The sequence below is a fragment of the Diadema antillarum genome, unplaced genomic scaffold, assembly GCF_040938485.1.
Source record: "Diadema antillarum isolate AM-2024a unplaced genomic scaffold, OU_Dant_1.0 seq00000356_RagTag, whole genome shotgun sequence".
NCBI classification, from domain to species: Eukaryota; Metazoa; Echinodermata; class Echinoidea; order Diadematoida; family Diadematidae; genus Diadema; species Diadema antillarum.
The window spans coordinates 813807-835979 of record NW_027271362.1 but is presented as its reverse complement, the minus strand read 5'-3'; the positions used below and the strand labels follow the sequence as shown (position 1 = coordinate 835979).

At 37.7% G+C, this 22173-nt stretch overlaps 1 protein-coding gene across 2 annotated transcripts in view; it reads right to left on the bottom strand.

The window, feature by feature from the left end:
* LOC139731090 (uncharacterized) overlaps positions 1 to 16228 on the bottom strand; it is a 31414-nt gene extending 15186 nt beyond the window's left edge. Inside the window, exons 1-2 of one of the 2 annotated variants that reach the window (XM_071641970.1) lie at positions 16145 to 16228; positions 14734 to 15159 (exon numbers count right to left, since the gene is read on the bottom strand). In XM_071641970.1, the coding sequence (XP_071498071.1) occupies positions 14734 to 14968 (235 nt within the window). In that variant the 5' untranslated portion in view covers positions 14969 to 15159; positions 16145 to 16228. Of the gene's footprint in view, positions 1 to 14733; positions 15178 to 16144 lie in introns of those variants that run through there. The other variant, XM_071641971.1, reaches the window with a different exon arrangement.
* Positions 16229 to 22173: the final 5945 nt, after the last annotated feature.

Below are 22173 nucleotides of genomic sequence, written 5' to 3'. Positions count from 1 at the left end.
CTTATCCAGCAGAATGGGATCTAAAACCAACCATTCCTCCTGCCTCCGACGAGATCGAAATAGCAAACCGTAGATCGATATCTCATTTAGTGTTTGGATGCCGCACTGAAAGCAACACTTTACATACGATTCCTTTATTTATTCATTTTTTTGTTTACGAATTTCCTCTAAGCCGGCGCTCTCTCTCATCGTGTTTAAAGTTCCTTGCAATCTAAAAATGTGTTGATCTCTACTGATGCTTTTTTGTTTCACTTCTTGGGGGAGTGTTGACAGTCGCGATCGGACCGGTTCTGAAATTTCACGTAGTTGTGCACTTAGTTACACGGAGGAATGAATATTTGCTTGGAAATTAGTCTTCTTTGTTGGAGTCAGGATAAATATGCAACATGCAGGTGAATGATGGTGGGCTTATCATGATAAGCAATGAATGCACTGTACACAGAAAAAAAAGTAAAAGGACATAAACGAGATACTAATCAAACTTTACCCAAGTTAGTAACAAACACCCATCTCCCTAGAAGAACATTAAATAACATCAAAACAACAGCTGACGAGCAATGTCCTGCCCACTGTTCTTGGTCTGATATGCTAACCAGGTATAATCTCTATGATACCTGTATATATCTATATTCAAAAATATGATAATAATTTATAATCCCTATTCATAATCTCTTATATTCAAGAATATTCCTTATTATGTTACAAGTAAAGTATTATTGGAAAGGCTTAATTTTGCTGTATTTGATGGAAGACTTTACTTTAACATGTTTACAAATGGCGCTTACCCCATAATCTCTATTAAACTGTATTACTTCTTGAAATCTGTTTTTAGTTAACACTGGAGTTAGAGTTTTGTCGCATAACGAGCAAATTCCATTCTTGTTTAGTTGACATATTTGCGATCCAAGCTGTTAAAAACAAAGAAGATAATAAGAAAATACATGATATTCTCTATCATAACTTCAAGAATATTCCTTGTTATGTTTACAAGTGAAGAATTATTGGAAAGGTTTTATTTTGCTCTATTCAATGATGGAATTAATGGAGCTTTCCCCATTTTGCAATGAAACTGTTCAGTTGTCGGAATTTCGTTATGACGTGTGATGTCAGTAAATGTTGACATATCACCTTTCCTCATTTTAAAGAGTTGGTACAGTTTTGGTTTAGATGGGGCTGCAGGTGTAAAACTTGTGTTTGTGTGTGTTTGTGAGATAATGGCATACCTCTTATGAAGTATGAAAGAATATGTCATTCTTAGAGGAATTCACAATTTATTTGGTGAAAATTGGTCTTGAAATGGCTGAGATATCAAAAGTAAAAAAAGCGATCATATAACAAAAAGTGAAAGGCCACGACTTTTATTAGGATGTCCTTGTTTTACCTTGTTTTTGGATTTTTTTTTTCATCAAATAAACTTTCAATTCCCCTAGAATTGAATGCTCTTTAACATTTCATAGAGTGGTTTCTAAACATTTCGCAAAACATTAAAAGCTGAATCCTCGTCACCTCAACCAATATTACTATCCCTTTAACCTTAAAGGAAAAATGACCAAATTAATACGGTAAGCAGGTAGAGGACAGGGGAGAGATAGAGTATGACAGAGACTGCAAGCAAAGTTCGTTCTGCAAGAGAAAATAATCTCTCTCAAACACTCCACAAATATGACAAAGTTTCCACCGTAATTGCCGACGATGCGGCGTTCGTGGCACCATAATTGAGCGTGACGATGAGCTCAAAGATTATTCCCACCATTAATTTTCAGGCCTTCTTTTACGCAGTCAACTCTCTCTTTGGCTTCTCTCTCAGACTAGAAAATAGAAATTCCCCAAGATCTTAAGCGGATGACAGGCACAGATAATGGTTTGCGCTCAAACTGTGATGAAAATTGGGGTGGGTAAATGGCACGAGTGAATGCAATCCTGTGACTGAAGAATGGATTGTTTCAGATTGAGATAATGGCACTGGCGATATGCTTCAGAGTTCCCTGAGTATTGTCAGATTGTCGAGAACCCAACTTTTTGTTGTCTTCAAGGTTTTAAGTCACCGCGACAGTTGAAATATTTTGCTGTAATCCTTCAAATTGGCCGTTTCACTGTTACGCTAGCACGACAACGGAGCAGACTTTAAATATTTCAAGGAAAGAAAACGTAGTGACCTCTGTGTATGATACCAAAATGGGCTAAGTGCCATTTGTAACTTTTTAAAGTAAGCTCATTATTAGATAGAGTTAATTGAAATCTTTCCAGTGATACCTCTTTTGCAAAATATAGCAAGGACTATTTTTGAAGTTGTGATTAAAAATATCCCACATTTCAAAAATATATTTTTTTGAAGCGCTTTAACCCTAATCAGGCTGGGCTTTTTTGGCTATGCTATATCTGGATCTCGCCTATGGAACACGTGATCGCGCCGAAAATCGGCACACGCGACGCCCGCGACGTATACTATCAAAATGTATGGTTGCTTTTTCCGAAAAATTTTTCTTATATTTTATATTAATTAATTATTGTAATTTATGCACAAAATCAGTTTTGGGCTCTAAATTACTTATTAATGCTCTAATTAAGCTAATTTCTTTTTAAAAATGTTTCTTGTATCATTCTCCTGAGACATAGGATAAAAAAAATCTGTATCGAAATTAATTTCTTATGTATTTGATTGTTTTTTGAATTTCTTATGTATTTCTTTGTTTTTCGACCTTTTGTTTTTGTTTGTTTTTTGGCCAAAATTTGTCACAGACATTTTTCGAAGCTTTATTATGCTAAAATGAATTAATTTCGTCCATTCTAAGTCAAGATATGAATTTTTGAGTGAATTAATTGAAAAAACACAATTTGCATTGGATTTGTACACAAAATCACGTTTTGGAGCAATTTTGGGGTTGACAAATTTTTTTCGAACGGGCGTCGCGTCAAAACGGTATGCGCGGGCGCAACAATTTTGGTTTCAAAAGTTGCGCGATACGTGAAAGAAAAAAGTCATGAAACATCGCGGCGGGAGCCTATCGCGCTGCGAAGATATTGCGCGAAACGTCGAGGGGGGGCGGATTCCGCCCCCCCCCCCCCCAGCCTGATTAGGGTTAATCTAAGAGGTCTTAACTCATCAAGAATGGAGTAAGCTCGTTTTGCTTACAAACTCCTCATCTATCTCACTCCCCCTTTCACACACACACACACACACACACACATATATATATATATATATAATTATATGTATGTATATATAACATAATATCGTATTATAATGTAATACGATATCGTGTTATAAATTTTATATATATATATATATATATATATGAAAGGGGAGTGAGATAGATGAGGAGTTTGTAGGCAAAACGAGCTTACTCCATATAATATTATTATATATGTTACATTATATTATATTATATTATATCATATTATACTATATTGTATTATATTATATTATTTTATATTATATCATATTGTATTATATTACATTATATCAAAGTATATTTTGTTAAATTATATAGTCCACTACACAAGCGGCGGCCACGACAGCTTTGAGTAAAATGATGGGATGTATACAATTAAATTAGAAGAGTAAGAGATATTCCCGGCAATCTAAATGCTCGTATTGGCAAAGGTCAGTCAAGGTCAATGAGGAGGAAATATTCATTGGCCATGTTTTTCAAAAGATATCAACTCCACTTTACTACACAAAGGCTGAATACCCCATGAAGCATGACCTTTTGGTATTAGCACCTTGTTTAACATCTGTCAATGTTTATTTTTAGTACAGGCTATTGATCTATGTGAACGCACATTGACGCTTACTCCTTTACGTTACCAATCAAAATTTCGACAGTTTTCTTATAATAATGCTAAATCGTCGAACCCAGTGAGTGCATTTTACACCTTCTATGTATCTTCTTTGTATTCCCCCCCCCCCCCATTTTTTTTTTTTTTTTTTTTTTTGCGGAGGGCAGGTGTAACACTTCATCTTTATGCTTTAATTTGTGTGAAATGAGGACGGTAAAATAGCAAATGGCAGCGTATTTATTAGCATATCAAATTCTCGACTGCTCTACTTTCACGGTTTTTTCCCCCTGTATCTCTCCTCTCCTATGAAGCCTATTAGCTAATTAGGTCACAGCAATGGTGACCTACATCCAAGAACCAAGAAAGGCCTGCCAAGTGTATTTAGATGTCACAGATAAGGATATGGTTTATTCAAACGGTAGAAAACAGACCAGAGTAGCATGGTATAGCGATATCATTTGCAACTCATTTCCTTCTCATCGCCTGAGTAAACGTTTGCGGTTCTGCATAGCGCATCCCTATGAGTTACCAAATAAGTTTCGCCCGCGAGAAGAAAAAAAAAATGTTTTGAAGATTATACTTCTTTTATTGCTTCATCACTGGACTAGTACTGGTTCAGTATACTACCTGTTGTTACTTATCATTGTTATTATCGTGATCTGTTAACTTTCTGGAACACAATGAACAACTCTCCACCGTGACCATGGGAACAGTCATAACGATCCAAGGCAAGTTACGAAAAAGCAAAAAAAAAAAATCTCGACTGGACATAACAATCATACGAACATGTTAAAGGTACTATTTACAATTGGAAGCAGTGATTATTATTTTTTTTTAGTTATCACATTTGATACATAGTGCATAAGGTCAGTAATCACAAAACATCCTGCCATATAAAAAAAAATCGCAATGAAGCCTGAAGATATCACTATTTTCCTCCATAAACCTAACTGTACACAGTTTAGTCTAGATTTTATTTTTCATTATAACTATCAGACTATTAGGTTCACAGTTTGTATATTTGACAATACTTAACAATGATTATACTGATTAAAATTTATACACTGGCTGTTTCTATCCCTAATTCGCATTTTAAAACTACTTCGAAGCACTAAAGCTGGGTTTTTGTTTCATCTGCAAAATGATGAATAATACCTTTAAGCCCATGGTTTTCTCAAATCATTCCGTCGTAACAGAAAAGCCAATGATTCTCCGATTTTTAATGACACTCGGTGAGATCAAAAAAACCTCCGAAAATAACACCTTAATCCCGAGCCTTACGATCATGTCTTCTTCCTCATGAATTTTTATGAAATTCCTTCGTGTTTGTTTGGATTTTGCATCCACTTGTACCTCATGACACATTTGTTTCTTCTTTTTTTCAGTTCGTTTTTCCCTAAATTTCCCTTGGGATTTCAAGTCATTTCATACTTCGTAGACGGCAACATCTGTTTCGGCTATGAGTGTTGTTGTTGTTTTACAATCACACTACGTATATTATCAGCATTTATTCATGGTGGTTGCGAGTGCCATGATTTCCACTCGGGATGAGAGGGATTTTTCTTCTGTTGACTTTGTCACCTTCTGAGATAACGTAGACTCTTTGAAATACAACCGACACTGTGACAATTTCCTTCATTCCATGTACTAGTATACATCTGTGAAGGATTGATAATGGTAGTTGTTCTTTCAGTTTGACCACTACCTTTAAAATTGGGGTTGGGGAATCTGGGGTAGAAGTAAATCCAGACTCCTTTGCCTGCTACTATGAAGATTTTGGACGCAAATCGCGTCAACCTATTTCTTGTCAATTTCAGATATTTGCAAATAACCTGCAAAAAAAGAGAAGAACACAAGACGAAAACTCTGGATATTTTTTTATTATAATTTTATGAATTGGCCTATTCCTTTCTTAAATGCAATACGTGAGGTATCATTGAAAAGGGTTTGTTTCGCTCTATCTGATGACGGACTTACATGCATTGCAAAATGTTTAAAATCAGTTTAGTCAGTTCTATAGAATTTCCCTGAAGCGCGATTGTTCAAGGCAGGACTTTGGGCTGAAACTTTCATTAATTTACGGTCAGAGTCAAATTAGAAAGGTTTGCGCGCCATTTTCAAGGTTTATTTCGTACATAAAGGTGTAGGTAAAGTATTGATATACATTCAGCTCTTCCATGAGAAACACGTACCCGAGCAAATGCTACAAATATTTCAGTTTCTGCAAAGTGCATTGGGATGGATATACAATAACTTTTGACAACACTCTCTGCATTCTGTGCAATGACTAATGACAGAAGACATCAATTTGCTAAGATTAATGTTGTATCAGCCGTTTTGTTGCGAGTGACGACTCCCAGAAATTAATGTAAATCAAAGCATGCGGCACGAGCACGACGAGCGAACTAATTTCCTACTCGAACGATAACCAAACAAAGAGGCGCGGCGGGACTAAAATGTAAGTTTTTATCATCCACAAAGCACTTTGATTATAAGCCTGGAGTGCTGTGCAAGCTGAATGATCGAAAGGGGGTGTAATCACCTCTTAACAGAGCTGGGCAAGCAACAGGGAGGTGTGTGCGCATAAAGGAAGGTAGAGGAGGGGGGGGGGGTGGAGGTACATGAGTGGCGAGGATGAGTCCACTTTAAGTAGAAATCTAGGGAAACGAACACAATATGGCTAGGTGTGACACTCAGACGAGAGGCACAACTTAAAATTGGAAGTGAGAGTAAGTGGCATAGAAAGAGAGAAAGAGTTTCCAGTTTAAACTTTTACACTATATGCACACCCTGCTTGAAAGAACACGGAGTCCCACAGTGTGAGAACCACAGTGTGAACACTGTGTGAGAACCACTCCGTGACAGTGTGAACACATTGTGAACACAGAGTGAAATCTCTTCACACTGTTAAATTCGAGCGTCTTAACAGTGTGAACACGATGTTAAGCAAAGCATTAGTATGTGAACACTGTGAAAACCACACACAGTGTGAAATCATCTTCACACTGTTAAATTCGAGCGTTTCACATAGTCGACCATGATCACACTGTGAACATACTGTGAACACACTGTGGAACAGTGTGTTCTTTCCAGTAGGGTATTATGATATACACTGTGTTATGCACATGAATATAAAGATAGATGGATGGATAGATAGATAGGTAGATAGACAGTTAGATAGATATAAAGACAGATAGATAATTTGTTATTCCGAAAACAATCCAAGTATAGGGATCGGAGGTAGTATACGTAAGATGACTTCGAATTGACATATATGAATTATATAAGCTTTTAGTTATTGAGTTTGGCTAGGATTTTTTTTACAAAAAGTCTAGACGACTTTCATAACGGGGTGAGAATGCGTGTCTAATCATATAACAAGTGTTTGGATAAACACAAATTCTTGTCATTAAAAAAGAAAAAAAAAAGAAAAAAAAATCGTGCGATAACGTATTGCGATGCAAATTCTTAAGTGTGTAGCTGATTAATTCCCCAAAGTGAAATGGTAGAAAGAGGTGAAGTCATGTCACTATTAGCAGAAGGTAACTGAATTTTCAGTTAATGGTAATTACATCGCTTGCAAGCATGCGCTGATGTGTTTTTCGCCAATGCCAGTGTTTTCCCATTTCAATTCAGTTGCGTTTTACGATCGGCGGGCCGGGTCTCCACGGAATGTTGTTATCGATTATCCCCGTGTAGCGCCATCCCATCCCCGCCGTTTCCGGCGAGATGATCGAATGATCGAACACAATTCCTCTTAACACAGATGAATATTAGATCGCACAAGATCGATGTCAGAATCACTTGAGACGTGATCGCCTCTTTAATCGAGCGAGAGCCCATTCCGCCCCTCAGCCAGCGGCAGCGGCGGATGAATATTTCATGCTTTTGACATTCGATTTTGAGTGCTTTTAGACGAGTTCTGATGGGATTATTTGCTATGTTCTCTTCTCCGCGCCTTTTCCCATTCTGCGTTACCCGTGCTTAATATACGGATGGGAAGAATTTGTCATTTGACACCGTAAGGAAAGACGCAGATACAAAGAGATAGAACGGGTAGGTCGGAGGAATACAATGAGCAAATATACGCTTTCAAACCTATAATAACAATACCCTTTTCATTATCAAAATGTGAGATTATGCATCTCTTTTTTTTCGGAGGAAACGGGGGGGGGGGGCTGGGGGTGGATGAAGCTATGAATAAACGATGAAATAAAAAGCTTGACTGTATCAATGTTGAGCTTCGAAAGGAAGATGATATGCTGTTCTCTTCATTTTATCTGCTTCCATTAATAAGTTAACAAAATCATGGAATCATCTTAGGAAGAAATTAAATTAAGAAAAACCAAAGAACACAAAAGCCAAATGAAAAAAAAAAAACAATATCGGAAGGGTAAAAGATGAAGAAAAAAAAAACCGTATTGGTGTTGAAGGCATTGAATTTACTTTGGACAGCTCTATTTCCATCGCTTTTTTATTCTTTTTTTTATTTCTAACATTTTGATTCGTATTACTTTTACATTTTGTCAGTAACATGATTTACCATGTGTTTGCTATAAGGGTGAGTGTACACCTGTTATCATACACTTCATAAAACCGTTCCCGCCATTTCTGCAAAAATGGCAGCAAACATTGAGTGTCAATTGAGAAAGATTTAATCTGAATTCGTACAGGCAGCTTGAAAAAGAGATGAAAGATGAGATACGTGCCCTGATTTTCTTGTTGTGTGTTTCGAGTGCTGGAGAAAACATCTTGTCGGTACAGTAATCATGGGAGCGATCAGCAACAAAATATCTTCGGACGTCTTGGACTTCTAGGGCCTCGAAGTAACTTTACGCTATAAACCTTTTGCTTGAACGCTAAGAAACATGAACAGTGATTCGTCCCTTTTTATATAAAGCGAGGATATGTATTCTCTGTGTATGACAATCACTATTTTGCATGATTTGTGTTTCTTTTAAATGGGAAAAATATAGATATCAAATTTAAATGAATACGTATTATATTGAATAGATGAGTCATAAGTAGAATACATATACCGTGTACATTTGCACAAAAAAATTTAGAAGTCAGTAAGGCGAAGAGATGCTATAGATTTTGAATAATTAAATACATAAACCAACATTAGATAATCTTGTATAACTTTACAACGTTAAAATCTATTATACATAATAAAGTTGTTCTGTGTTTGTTTGTTGTTTTTTTTTTCAATGAGAATTTTGATTGTCTTTTTTTATTGTAAAGGAATTTCGGTCAGGTACAAAAATAATACTCTTCCGTGCGTGATCTTCGTTCCATAATGTTTTATATTTGCCTTTTATGTACCGCAAAAATAAACATTATTCAGTCTTCATAGGATGAAGGCCATTGGAAGAGTAGATTACTAGTAGTCGTGTTGCGTTTTACCTCTGTTCCTTAGTTTGTTTATTAGTCTGTTTGTTGATACGGACTCTTTGACGTAAAGTTGCCAAGTGTCCTGACGTCACTAAAAACATGCAAAAAAAGTAAAAATTCTCGAATAATGAGGTATGTTTTACAGATTTTGCGCGCGTCACGACAATAAAGGAATACGCCATTACCATTTTATTGTTAAGTCAGGAACTAATTACTCGCAACCAAAATCTACAAGCCCTTAAAAGTTGGAATTATTTTGATACACAATTAAGGCTAAAAGAATGATATCAAATATTGACGATACACTTTTACAAAAGAAAAGGCGAAATTAATGAAACAGCAACAAACGGCAAGGTTTATACTTGAGGGCAAACCGGGATCAATTTTCGATATTTTCATTTCCTTTCTGCTGTGGAAACTGATGAAACTTTCTGATTTGTTTTTAAAAAAGGCTATGCAGGTGGCATACGTACATTGCATCATGGCCTTGGGATACATACATTTCTTCATTCCAAATTTTTTTGTAGAGATTTTAATTCAGTGGCGCTCAAGGCCTTAACGGAATGAAACTGGGACGTGAGACCCGGTTACAGGAACACATGGGTGAATATATTCTTTTACAGCGACTTTGTAATTAGAAAAATAGGCCTGTATGTATAAATATGTGAGTGAGTGAGAGAGAGAGAGAGAGAGAGAATCAGAATGAGAATGACAGGGAGAGAGGGGGCTTAAAGGAATCGTATAATTTTGGTTGAGACCTAATTTCTGGTTTCTAACATTTTGTTTTCGTTTTTTGTGAGATAATGAGAAACCTCTTATGAAATATGAAAGAGCATGTAATTCCATAAGGAATTCAACGTTTATTTTATTTGATGAAAATTGGTTTTGAAATGGCTGAGATGTCCAAAACAGAGTGATTCTAATAAAGTGTGAGACGCACCTTTTATTACGATCGCTTTGTTTTACCTTGTTTTTGGATATTTCAGTCATTCCAAACCCGATTTTCATCAAATAAACTTTGAATTCCTCTTAAAATGGTATGCTCTGTACTATTTCTAAAGCGTTTTCTTGGTATCTCGCAAAACGTTGAAAGCCAAATTCTCATCTCCACCAATACTGTACCATCCCTTTAAGAGGGAGAAAAGGGGGGGGGGAGTATATTTCTCTTCCTGTCTTGATGCTTCAAGGGTTTTTATAATCAATTCTGGTCCCGAACTCCTACAGCGTACTTAACGCACACCCTGGGGAACACGTAGGCATGGAGATGCACACCACGCACAAGCGCAATTCCACACGATATAAAAGTTTCCTTTTAAAAGAAGAGTACACTTAAGCAGAGCTAGAGAACGAAATTTGTTTCATCAAAACGTGAACGAGAGTAAGGAAATTACAGAATTTTTGCATTTTTTGAATCTGAAGTAAAAACCAACATACAAACGTACAGTGGCACTGTAGTGAAAGCTATTGCGGTATCACGGCCTGATAACCTGGCAACCTTTTAACTGTATGACGAAAAGTGTTAGTTGTTGTTGTTTTAATTGTTGACCAAAAACTTATATTGTAGTGTTCATGTGTACAAACATATTAGAGTATTGGAAACTGATGACATTATCGTGTGTGTTTTTTAATCTGCCGGTGCAATAATAATTTCACTTTTTGGTGAAAACGTGTGAAAATCAAAAGCGCGAGTTATATTGTACAGCATCTAGTGGTCTGTGAGTTTACTCTATGATAATAGTAACTTGGTGTTGAATTGCATTTTACCTGCAGAGACTATCTAAATTAACTCTTGTCGAATTCGAGTTCGTGAAGAGGAGCATTGTGAATACAATTGCTTGAAATGCAGCTTGAAAACACATCTGCTTTGACAAGTTTCGAACCCTTGCCTTCTTATCATATAGAAGGCAGTGCCCAAACCGCTAGGCCATGACTTTTGTGGCTATACCAATGCCTTTGCACGCATTGATGTGGCGAGTTGAATTTGAAGTTTAAAATATATGTGTGATGTCGTTTGATAATCAAATATATAATTGTCAGTGCTTACTGATGGAATGCAACGAATGACGCGAGAATTTGAAAGTATTTAGATAAACGTATTGCTCACAGAGACCAAGACCTAGTGTAATTTGAAATGGAACACACGGTTGATTATAGTCCGCACACTTTGATTACTCCCACACAATTCACCAATCTTGTTAGCATGAAGGTATATAAGTATCCTTCTGAAAGATTTCTACAGTCTGTGTTTGCTGCATTATCTTCTCTTTTTTTTTTGTAATAATGATGACCGCCGATCCAGTAAAAGCGACTCTCGACATTCTTTAACGCGTCATTTCTTGGTCTTCTTGCACACGCCCTCTATGTGTGAACAAAGCACATCTTTGAGAGTACTTGACGTTAAGAATAAAAACACAGCCTTATTCAGTCCCCTTTGGTCATTGAAACACAAGAGGATTGAGTGCATGGGAAAAGCAGGGACATTTGTGAATATTATGAATATAATTGTAGATGGTGGGGGGGGGGTCTTGTTCGTGCTTTGTTTAAAGCAGTCATGCTATCAAAATGACGAAAACAAGAGTTTGTGCAGTGCAAGCAGAAAGGGGCACCAAGAACGCATAACTATTTGGGACACACATCAGCAAACGGCAATTTTCAATAACGTACAAAACATTTGAAGCGTCACGACTTTACTACAGACTTTTCTGTAGTTCAAGTTCATGGTAACTTTTGGGCAAAATGCCTAGCGATTTACTCCGTGTACATTTTCGTTATTCGTTCTAAACGTTTTACAGTGTTGGGTTATAAAAGTATGAGCTATTGTTTGTGTCTGTTGTAAAATTTCTAAAAACAGCTTGATCGCTAAATGAATGTTTGGTTCTTTAATTGGCTGCAATCTTTAGAATGTTATTCGTCAATCAAATGAACAAATTTCTGTAAATACCTCTCTCATTGATGGAATTCACACGTACACATATTAGCGGGGCATACATCTCGAGATTTGCATCGCGATCGTCATCTCGGCATTTTGTACGACCGATCGTGTGCATGCGGCTAATGTGTAAGATTTATAAAGTAAGCCAGTTCCGTACAATAATTTTAGATATGACATATGCAAAGAAATTTAGAATTGCCATTATACTTTTTTGCTGCGTTAGTTAAGTTGTCATCAGGATTTGATTGGCTAACCATAACCTATGTCGGCGACCTCACGCCATCCTCCGATTTCTTTTATACCTCAATGCAAAAGAAACATGCCAGATTTTAGATATCTGATAATGAACCAGCCAACTGCATAGATTTGTCTTTGCTTCTGTAGTTATAAATATGTCCTCTAGGAAACTGAGTATTATGCTGGCTCGAGAATAGCACGCAGCTTTAATCTGTCCGGGGTATCTCATGCCCTGCCTTCAACACCATTTCAGCACGGTACGCATTATCATGACGACAGGTCCTACGGTTATACTCTTTGTTGTACTTGTCTATTTTTTTTTATCTGAAGCATACATACATCGATGTCATTTCTAACGCCAACCATCCTTTAACCCTCTATATACACCAACACTTAAACAGACAGACATATAATTTTTATGCTTATGCTTGAGTTAGAACTATAATGGGTGCATTCCACATAGAGTATCAACTTAACAATCAAACCTCAATCTAAAAATAAAAACAAATCGCCCGCCCGGGCCCGACAGTTCCCGTACAGAAAGACGATTCTTTTCCCCCTTAAATAGACCCGACTATGATAGGTACGAGTCTAACAACATAACACCTCTATTAATCCTAACGATAAGTGCAGACCTAATATTATTACATCAAACAGCCTCATTAATCGCCCACGATATAATGGCGATTCCCCATGGCGAATGCACGACACATTGTTACGGTTCCTATTTATAAGCGGATAATGCTATTAACGAAGTGTCACAATGTCAAAGTGTATTCATTACGGCAAACGATAAGACGTGAGGAAATTTAGACAGAGAGGAGCAGAATGGGAGGAGGGGAGGAGGAGGAGGGGGTGGGGGGGGGGGGGGAGAGGGGGATCACACACGCCGTCTTCATCCTGGTAGGTAAATTTTGGAGACATCCATACGAGAAGAGTAACTAACCACTTTGTATGCGCCGAAGTAGTCGAGCTTACATTTTCGTGACATTTTCTTGGATAATAAGAGGAGAAATTCAGTACAGTCCTGTGTTCTTGTTGTTGTTCTTGTTTTCCTGTACGATTTTTTCTTCTCCACGGCATCATAACGCATATTTCCACACGTACGGCTACGGTGTATCAATACCGATGATGCGTTTAATAAGTATCCATGTACACAATATGTCATCATGTAGCAGTCAACTCAGTTTCCTTACACAGCAGTTTGAGCACGTATAGCTCGAGAATAGTAACAGGTGATTAGCTAACAGCTTAGATATATGAACTATAGAAGCGTGGGCCCTGTCCTGGTCTCTCCCCCCCCCCCCCCCCCCCCCTCTCTCTCTCTCTATTCATATTACCTATGAGGGGCTGGGAAGGTCAGGGAGAATCAGACCACGATGAGTAGGCCCTATACTGCACCACTATGTTATTCCTTACAAACTTTCCAGTGAAACGAAGTCTTCAAAAACATAGACAGCCATCCGGAGTATTTGCCTGAATAACTTCTCCCCTCATTTTTGAGCATCACACAATTTAACGTCCAATATGATGATAATCACTAGCAAGCAACAGGTTGACACAGCCCCAATCGACATAGTTGCCAGAGGTAATGTTTGAAGATTAAGGGTAGGTATGACTTGAAGCTCGCTCTCGATAGGTATTGGAAAAAAACGCCAGGAGATTTATTTCCATTTAATCAAGAAGACAGTTACAATAATTTGTTTTCTTGCGTTGAACAAGGTTTATTTGTTCTCTTGAAATTACATTTGAGGAAAATCTTCTATACACCGAGTATTAATGTCCTTTTTTTCCTCAGTTTGGTCCCAAGTTGTACTCGTGCTCCTTGCCTTGTTTTTCACACTAGTCTTCTCTTGAGATCTATGCTAAAGGGTTGAGTAGATTCAATCGTATTTCTCTGAAGCATTTTTATACACTTTGATCGAATCTCCAGCACATCGACAGCCATGTTCTATGTTAGTAATATTTCCTTGTATATCCAAGCCGGATATAATGTACCATATTCATGATATTTTGTCATATTTCATGCTTTTTTTCATTGAGAAATATATGAGATTGAAAATGAAATAAAAGATGAAAAATGTGGTCATTTCATGCGGATAAGTGATGCAACATCATGTTTTATTGTGTTTTTTTTTCATTGCAAATGTTCCTTATTTTATGAATTAGGGATGTCAAAGATTGAATACATTTTATGCACAGTTGCTAAACAGGACGCTCTGACTATCAAAGTGCAATAAATTGATTAATAAATATTGCGAATTTGCAAATTTTGCGCATGAAGACATTGTCCTTTAGAAGAAAAGGAAACCAAGACACACACACACACACAAATGAATTTTACTAAGCAATTTCGCAAAGATATCATTCGCGGGGAATGTTCATCTTACCCATCTCCTCTGCCGACTGGTCAACCGGGTAGCTGTTTCGTAAATTCGGGACGGGTAACCTGTTGTCGTTCAGGAGCAAGGCTCTCATGACAAGGTAATCATCGAGGGGTATGGAGGGGGACCGGGGCCGTCTGACTTCTGTCGAACCAGCTGCCGGAGCACTATGAACGGCTTGTAGGAGGAGAGCGGTTGCTAGGACAACCGCGGCAGTCAACTGGCGGAGTGCTGGCTGCATGGTGCTGATAATGATGCCCGGCACGGGGTCGGCGGCTTGGCGTGGTCAGTGATGACGAGGTATCCTCTTTATCTCCGCCCTGGTCACGCCTGTCTCTGTCACACTTTCTTACTGTCTTTCTCTGCTGAATATCCTCTTCACAAACTCGTCAAAAGATCCGGAAGTCCAAACTTTGTTTTGCTCTGTAAACTCTGGATGAAAGATAGAAATAAAAACATGATAAGACATCTACTCGATTTTATGATGTATGATTTTCAACATCATAGGAATCTAATTTCATATACGTTATACAATATGCAACATATAGTACTCGATTCATTATTTCATGAAATTAAGCAAATTTTAAAACATAGAACACAACTATCCAGGCAAAGATCTCGACAAATTTGAAGGTGCTACAATTCCGAGACCCAAATATCATTATGCAAAATGTTTCAGTAGAAACATAACACACACATACAGATATGTGAATCAATTAATCAAATCACGTCATTTAGTCACAAATCAGCCAAACAATAATATTATTCGATCTACACCAGCCGCTCGCTCGCTACAGATCATTTTGAGCATTACCATGGGGATAATGTTTTCTCTCCTGCATGAAATGGTTAAGTCATCACACTATTTCCTGCAATTTTTGAATTTGAATTTGAATTTGAATTAAAAACAACTTATGCGAGCATCACATACATGTATAGGTAGAAGGTGAGTTGATGCATTGAGTCACACTAAAATCGGAATCGATTTTTGCTTCAGACTCCACTCTATATCAAGACGTTCATAATATAGATGATGGTATCAATAAACCACCAACAAAGGCTGGAAAAAACAACAACCAAATAATCGAAAGAGGTTAATAAAGATGAAAGACGTTAACCCCCCCCCCCCCCCATCCCCCATTCCCCAGGGGGGAAAGAAAGATAAGAACTCATTCACAAAGAAAAGTAGGCTAGAAAAAACGGCAACCTTTTGATAGGACGTGAATTGATTAAGGGTTGTGTATCAAATGTCCCTAGTCAGATATTCTGGGTCCCAGATAAAAATCGCGCCAAGCAGATGTAGGAGAACTAATTTCCCTTGCCTTATCCCGAAGTACGCTTGAAGCTACCAAGAGCAAGTACACGCCACTCACAAATCGCGCCTCGCTCTACTCCAGAATCCGAAATGAACACTTACCAAGCCACCGAATGCTTAAAGACCGTTATCTATGTGAGATACACACGCGCAGTGAGAGATGGGAGATACACGTATGCCTTTCCAAGAAGGAAGTGCTGATCTGCGAACGCGACAGGTCCTTTATATGGCTCGCGCTGGCTGCACCATCAACGCCACAGCGATAACTGTCTTCCATTGGTCGAACGAACTACAAGGACTTACCTCATATTTTTATTACGTGCTCTTCAACGATACACATAAAAATCATATGATGTATCGTCGTAACTGTAAAGTATATGGTTAACGTGTTCACACAACATACGTGAGGTGAGCACTTTGTTTGTTTGTTTGTTTTTTTCCTTATGGAAGCAGATCATCAGCAAAGTACTGTCGCAATGTGCATCGCCAAAGAGTAATGTATTTAGTTCGACACGGTAATTACAAAACAAAACGAAGCGTATTTTTCTTCTACTTCAATATGCACTTCAGAGAAGAGTCAACGATCGCCTCTCAAAGGAATTAAAGTGTTTCGTCTGACACTTATTTTGTGTGTTTTCATTATTCTGAAGTGATGTTACGTAATGTTAGGAATGATCAGAATTATGTAGTGCAGTCGTGATTTCGCCTAAAGTCAAAATTTTTAAGTGGAGATGAAGCGAGGGGCGGGAAAATAAGGGCGGAAGCATTTTACGTAAACGTGACTGTCTGAAAAAAATTGAGGGGGTGGGGTGGTATATAGCAGTAACGCATGACTTTTGTGGAGAAATCGATAGTGCGGCAATGAACGGCGTGCACAAGATCCGACGACAGTGACAGAAACCAATTTGTACAATCCGATATGTTATCAGACAGCACAGGCTTGGCGCCACCAGATGTAATAACGTGTTCACTCCGATTTATACTAAAGTAGATAATCTTATCGGAATATAGTACTACAGATTGAATTATCATATTAATTATACGCACAGCCCATTTATCATTTCTACTTACTGCATTTGAGTGTTCCATATACTCAACGTTTTTCAAATAAACCATAAAGCATTCAAAAAAATAATTGAATGTGTGAATGCATTTTTTTTTTTAAAATCTTATGTAACAAATAAGGAAAGGAATGCATATGAAATATGAGGAATCTACATGGAAACATTGCTTTTCATATAGGGCGTTGATTCCAAGAGGCTTATCTATATATTTTTTCATTTATAGCTACAGTTGAAAGGTTAGTTCCATTTGCGTCTGTCAGGTTGGTATATATTTTCTTTCCTTTTTATAAAACATTTTGAAGTAAAAACGTTCCGCTTCGGAAGCATATTCTGTACGAAATAAAAAGGAACTGGTTTCCAGTTCCATCTCCCTGGTATCAGGAACATAGCTAGCGATATAAAAATAATATCATGCCGAGGTGACAAGTACTTAGATAGCCACATTAACACATTATCGATTGTGAAATAGTATTGCGATAAGAGGCTTCTTCACAAAATCGCAATGAAATAGCAAAACAAAAATCTGCTTCTACTAATCAACAGAGTGGAAGTTTTTGTTGAGAGTTCTGTTTTGTTTTGCCATTGTATCCGTTTGTTTTTTAATTTATTTTTGTGTTTGTTATTCTAATGTTTTCTTTGCTTCATTTTACGTCTAAAAAGATGACTGAATAGCCCATATTACGCTGTACTAGTTGGTCTTCCATGGGTCCAGTTGAATGTGAGACGAGACCACTTCATCGGTCAATGAACCCTGCTCTCTGCGATGAAGGAATGAAGAGGGATCTGTAACATGCGTTATCGATTATGACTCTCTTACACACGGGACCTCCATCTGAGGGACAGAGTGTTTTACCTCTTTTTACCTCTTGCTATGTAGAGGGGACGGTATGATTACAAAAGAACATTGCTCCTGAGGCCAGTGTTAATATTGTATCTATCAAAGACGACTACAATGTCACGAATTTGTGAATTTAAAAAAAAGTATTATATTGCAGACGTGTAATGATCAGTACAGTTCGTCTTTGATTACAAATAACGATGTCCATTTAAATCAGATTTCCACGACTGTGTTTTTTTTTTCTGAAAGCAGTGTGCTATCACACAGCTTTTAAAACTTTAATGTCGGAGGGGTATCAAAACGTATGCTATCAGATACGATGGCACGGATATTAAGATGTGTGATGAGAGTAGAGTATACAAAGTTCTATTCTACTAATAACGAAATAAGACCCCTGAAAGCGCAACGGTACACACGATATTTTATTATGTAAGCATTGGCTTGATTGTACTGAAACGTAAACGTATACTTGTATACACATATCATAGAGATTGATATCAAATTGGGTTAAGTTCCGTCATAAATATGTTAAAGCAATCCATCACCAGATAGAGCCAAATGAAAACCTTTCCACTAAAATTTCACGTTTTTGCATGAAAAAGATTATTCTTTAAAGTTTTGATTTGATATAACCCATATCTTCTTATAATCTTCTTTGTTTATTTTGTTCAGGTCTAATCGCACATATCTGAAATTGGCAGGATTGGACTTGATTCGTTTTGCAATTGAACTCTCGCATGTGAGGTGACATGTTGCACGTCATTGTATAACAACAGACGTATAAAAAATGGTGAACTGAAGTGACTGACTGGTGTGTTGGCTGGGCGCACGTACACGGAGTGACATGAAGGATTATCGAGTACTAAGTATCGCGGAAGCGAACATCGAAGTAACGCAACGTCTTTCAGTTGAGGAATCACACTCGAGGAAAAAACCCAGAACGAGTGAAAGGAAAAAACAAAAACAAACAAACAAACACACGCTCTCACACACAGACACACTCAAGCAAACCATATGTTTACGTGTCTTGCCCCGAAGTGAGTATGCGGTTGTGACGTCATTTCATAGTTGAAACACATGGAGGCTTGCAGGGTGTGACGCATGATAAGTGCCCCATTTGCCGCAGAAGGTCAAAATACGCTAAGGGTGTACTATGGAAGAACGGCATAAACATACTATGTTGGTGCAATGAACATGGTTTAATGTCTTTGGTTGTATACAGTATACAGTTACTACAGTAGATCATGTCTTTATTTTTCGAATTCGTACGTGCTTCCTGATGTATTAGACGGTAAGCCTTCCGCGAATCCTTTCGATTATTTTACTGTCTGATAATGACTCTGTGATGACAGATACATAGACTGGTTCTCCTCAGTACGAAGTAGTGTCTGTCTTCCTTCCCCTTCACTTTCAATTTCCCCCTCCTTTTCATGATGGGTCTAGTTGACGTTATTTGGATGTTCATGAGTTGATTACTCTATTAAAGGTGAAGTCCAAGCGAGTTTCATAATTTCACATCATGTCGTGCATAAATCGACAACTTCATTTTTAGATTTATGGAATATATTGTGGTCGTTGAGCGGAGAAACCAATACTTTGAAAAACCCTAAAACGAATTCCACTGAACAAGGATGATGACTTAATAGCTTCCCCATAAGAATCTATGAGTAGGTGACTCACATAATTATTTCAGAAATGTGGCAATGCCATTTCATTAGAATCCCGCTTGCTTTACAAGGTCACCCGTGTAGAATTCATGCATGCTTCCTTCCTTTGTTCTGCTTCCTTGAGCCCTCACTCGTGCATTCTTATGATGAAGCTGTTACGTCATTACCCTCGTTCGTTGTGATTTCATATACATTTTGAAAGAAAATTCTTATAATTTCTCACCCCAATCACTGAAATTATGAAAGTCTGTAGCCTCAATATAACGAGTTATAGTTGTTCGAATGTAAAAGTCTGAAAAATCACTTGGAGTTCTCCTTTGAATAACGAAAGCTCTGTCGTATCTATTACTAGGCCTAGGAATACAGTTTGACCTTTGAGAAAAAGAAATGTCAGAAATCTTGGCAAAACGATTCCTTGGTATCTGACAGGGCACGGAGCAGCCATGGATAAAAGGAAATCTCTGACCAAATTTCCCTGGGATAGAAACACTTGTGGTTCCACCGCTTAAAGTTTTCACAAATGCTCCGAAAAAGAAAGGAGGACCGGAAGCCATTGCTGTTTACATCTCTCGATACGCCTTATCCTATACTCAAAAACGTTTGATGTTTGATTATGGATTTTTTTTTTGAGAGCTTTCAAAATCGTTGTCCAGCCTGATATCGATGATCCATTTTCCTGTTGTTAGTGATACCAATTTCTTGAAGAGAAGAGAAGTTATTCACACCACGCTCATGTCGAGTTTAAAACTCTTGTTTTGGAAAAGAAGACAGGTCAGAAAAAAAAATTGATAATACTCTGAAATTCCGCGTGCGATCTCAGTTTCTTTATCAACATGATCTTCCACATGCATTATGCAATGCCCTCATTCTTATCTATAACAGGTTAATAATGTCGGATTTTTTTCCTCTTCATAAGTTCGGTCGTTGCCCTCAACCCATATAGACGTCTCCATTGTATTTGTTTGCCTGTTTTGTTTTTGTTCTTGTAATCAAATTTATCAACACATCACAATGAATTTCAACTTCCCACGTACTATCAATAGTTCAGACGATAAATATGCCGAATGTGATTAACCTGTACATCATAGATCTAACTTGAAAAAATAATGAAGAGTGTAATATATATGGGTACAAATCCATTGTGGGGGATCTGTAGTGGTCACCGACCTTTCAATTCAAAGCATATCGCTCTCTATCTATGTAATGTATCATTGTATTTATCATCGCGACGTGAGAAAAGAGAAAACCTTACAACCGCTGCATGGAAAAAAGAGGAAGAAAGAAGAATAACAACGATTGACAATTATGGACGTTATCTCACATTATTAACGAACCCTTCTCTACTATTATTCGAACCTGCCTTAACGGCCACCTGCCGTATACAGCCACTAAACAATTCCCCCGAGAGAAAAGTCATGTTAAAGACCCTGTCTATAGAAACTTGTCTATAACGGCCACTTTTTCGTCGCCCCCTTGCATGACCGTTACAGACAGGTTTGACTGTGTATTAGAATGTCAGCATGACCGTTACAGGCAGGTTTGATTGTGTATTAGAATGTCAGCATGTTTTCCATGAAACCGCCTTCTTTTCCCATAGATTTGAAATGGATTTACGTGTCGTTTCCATAACAACGTCCATTCTACAGGCGTTTAATCATTACAAGGTTAACTCTGCATGAACTAAACCTGGAAGTGTCGTAAAACGTTTGAAGTGATAATTTAATGTTTCTGCACATACAATCATGAAGGCGTCAAACGCCTGTTGCTATGTGACAATGCCCCCATACGCTGTTGAATTGAAAGGAGCAAATTATGACGTAGTTTGAAGATACATTAAGACCATTCCAGTAATGACTAACGACGGGAGAGTGAGAGTTTCCCCCCCCCCCCCACATTGATAAAAATGATCAATTTTTCTTTTTTTTTCATGTGCTCACAGTAGCATATAGGCTTACATTCAGAAGGTAGGTGCAGCGATCGTTCTCAAATTTTGCGTGTAAAGGTGAGGTAAATAGATTTTGCCCTCTCTCGCGAAACCATTCGGCGAGATATTCTCATCAACAGCAAAATTTCATCACCGGGAGCTCAAACGTGCCCGGATGTAATACCCCCCCCCCCCCCCCCCCATATAGTTTTCAACGCGCAAACCCCATAGGCGTTAGCCTATTAAGGGAGATACTATAAAGATATCTCCCTTAATAAGCTGTTCAACCAATACTAAAAAGGAAAAAAGAGATAATTTTAAGGGAATATGAAAAAGATACCCCTCTATGTCCCTGCTTGCACGCAAAAATGAGGGGAATGCAATTCGTAGAACTGCAGCTCGGTAATGTCTGATAAGGCCGAAGGGTAACAGCTAGTTGTCGTTTATTCAGGGGTAATAATAGTACGAACAACTTTAGACGGAATAGAATACCAAAAACAAAAGAAATGGTACTGGAATGCTTTAGATTTTAGAAGGCCTTTGCGTAGCGCATTTCATGTTTTCACATCTCAACATGTCAGAAACAGTAGAACAGCAAAAGAAAGACAATACATATCTAATTTTTTACAAATTCTTCA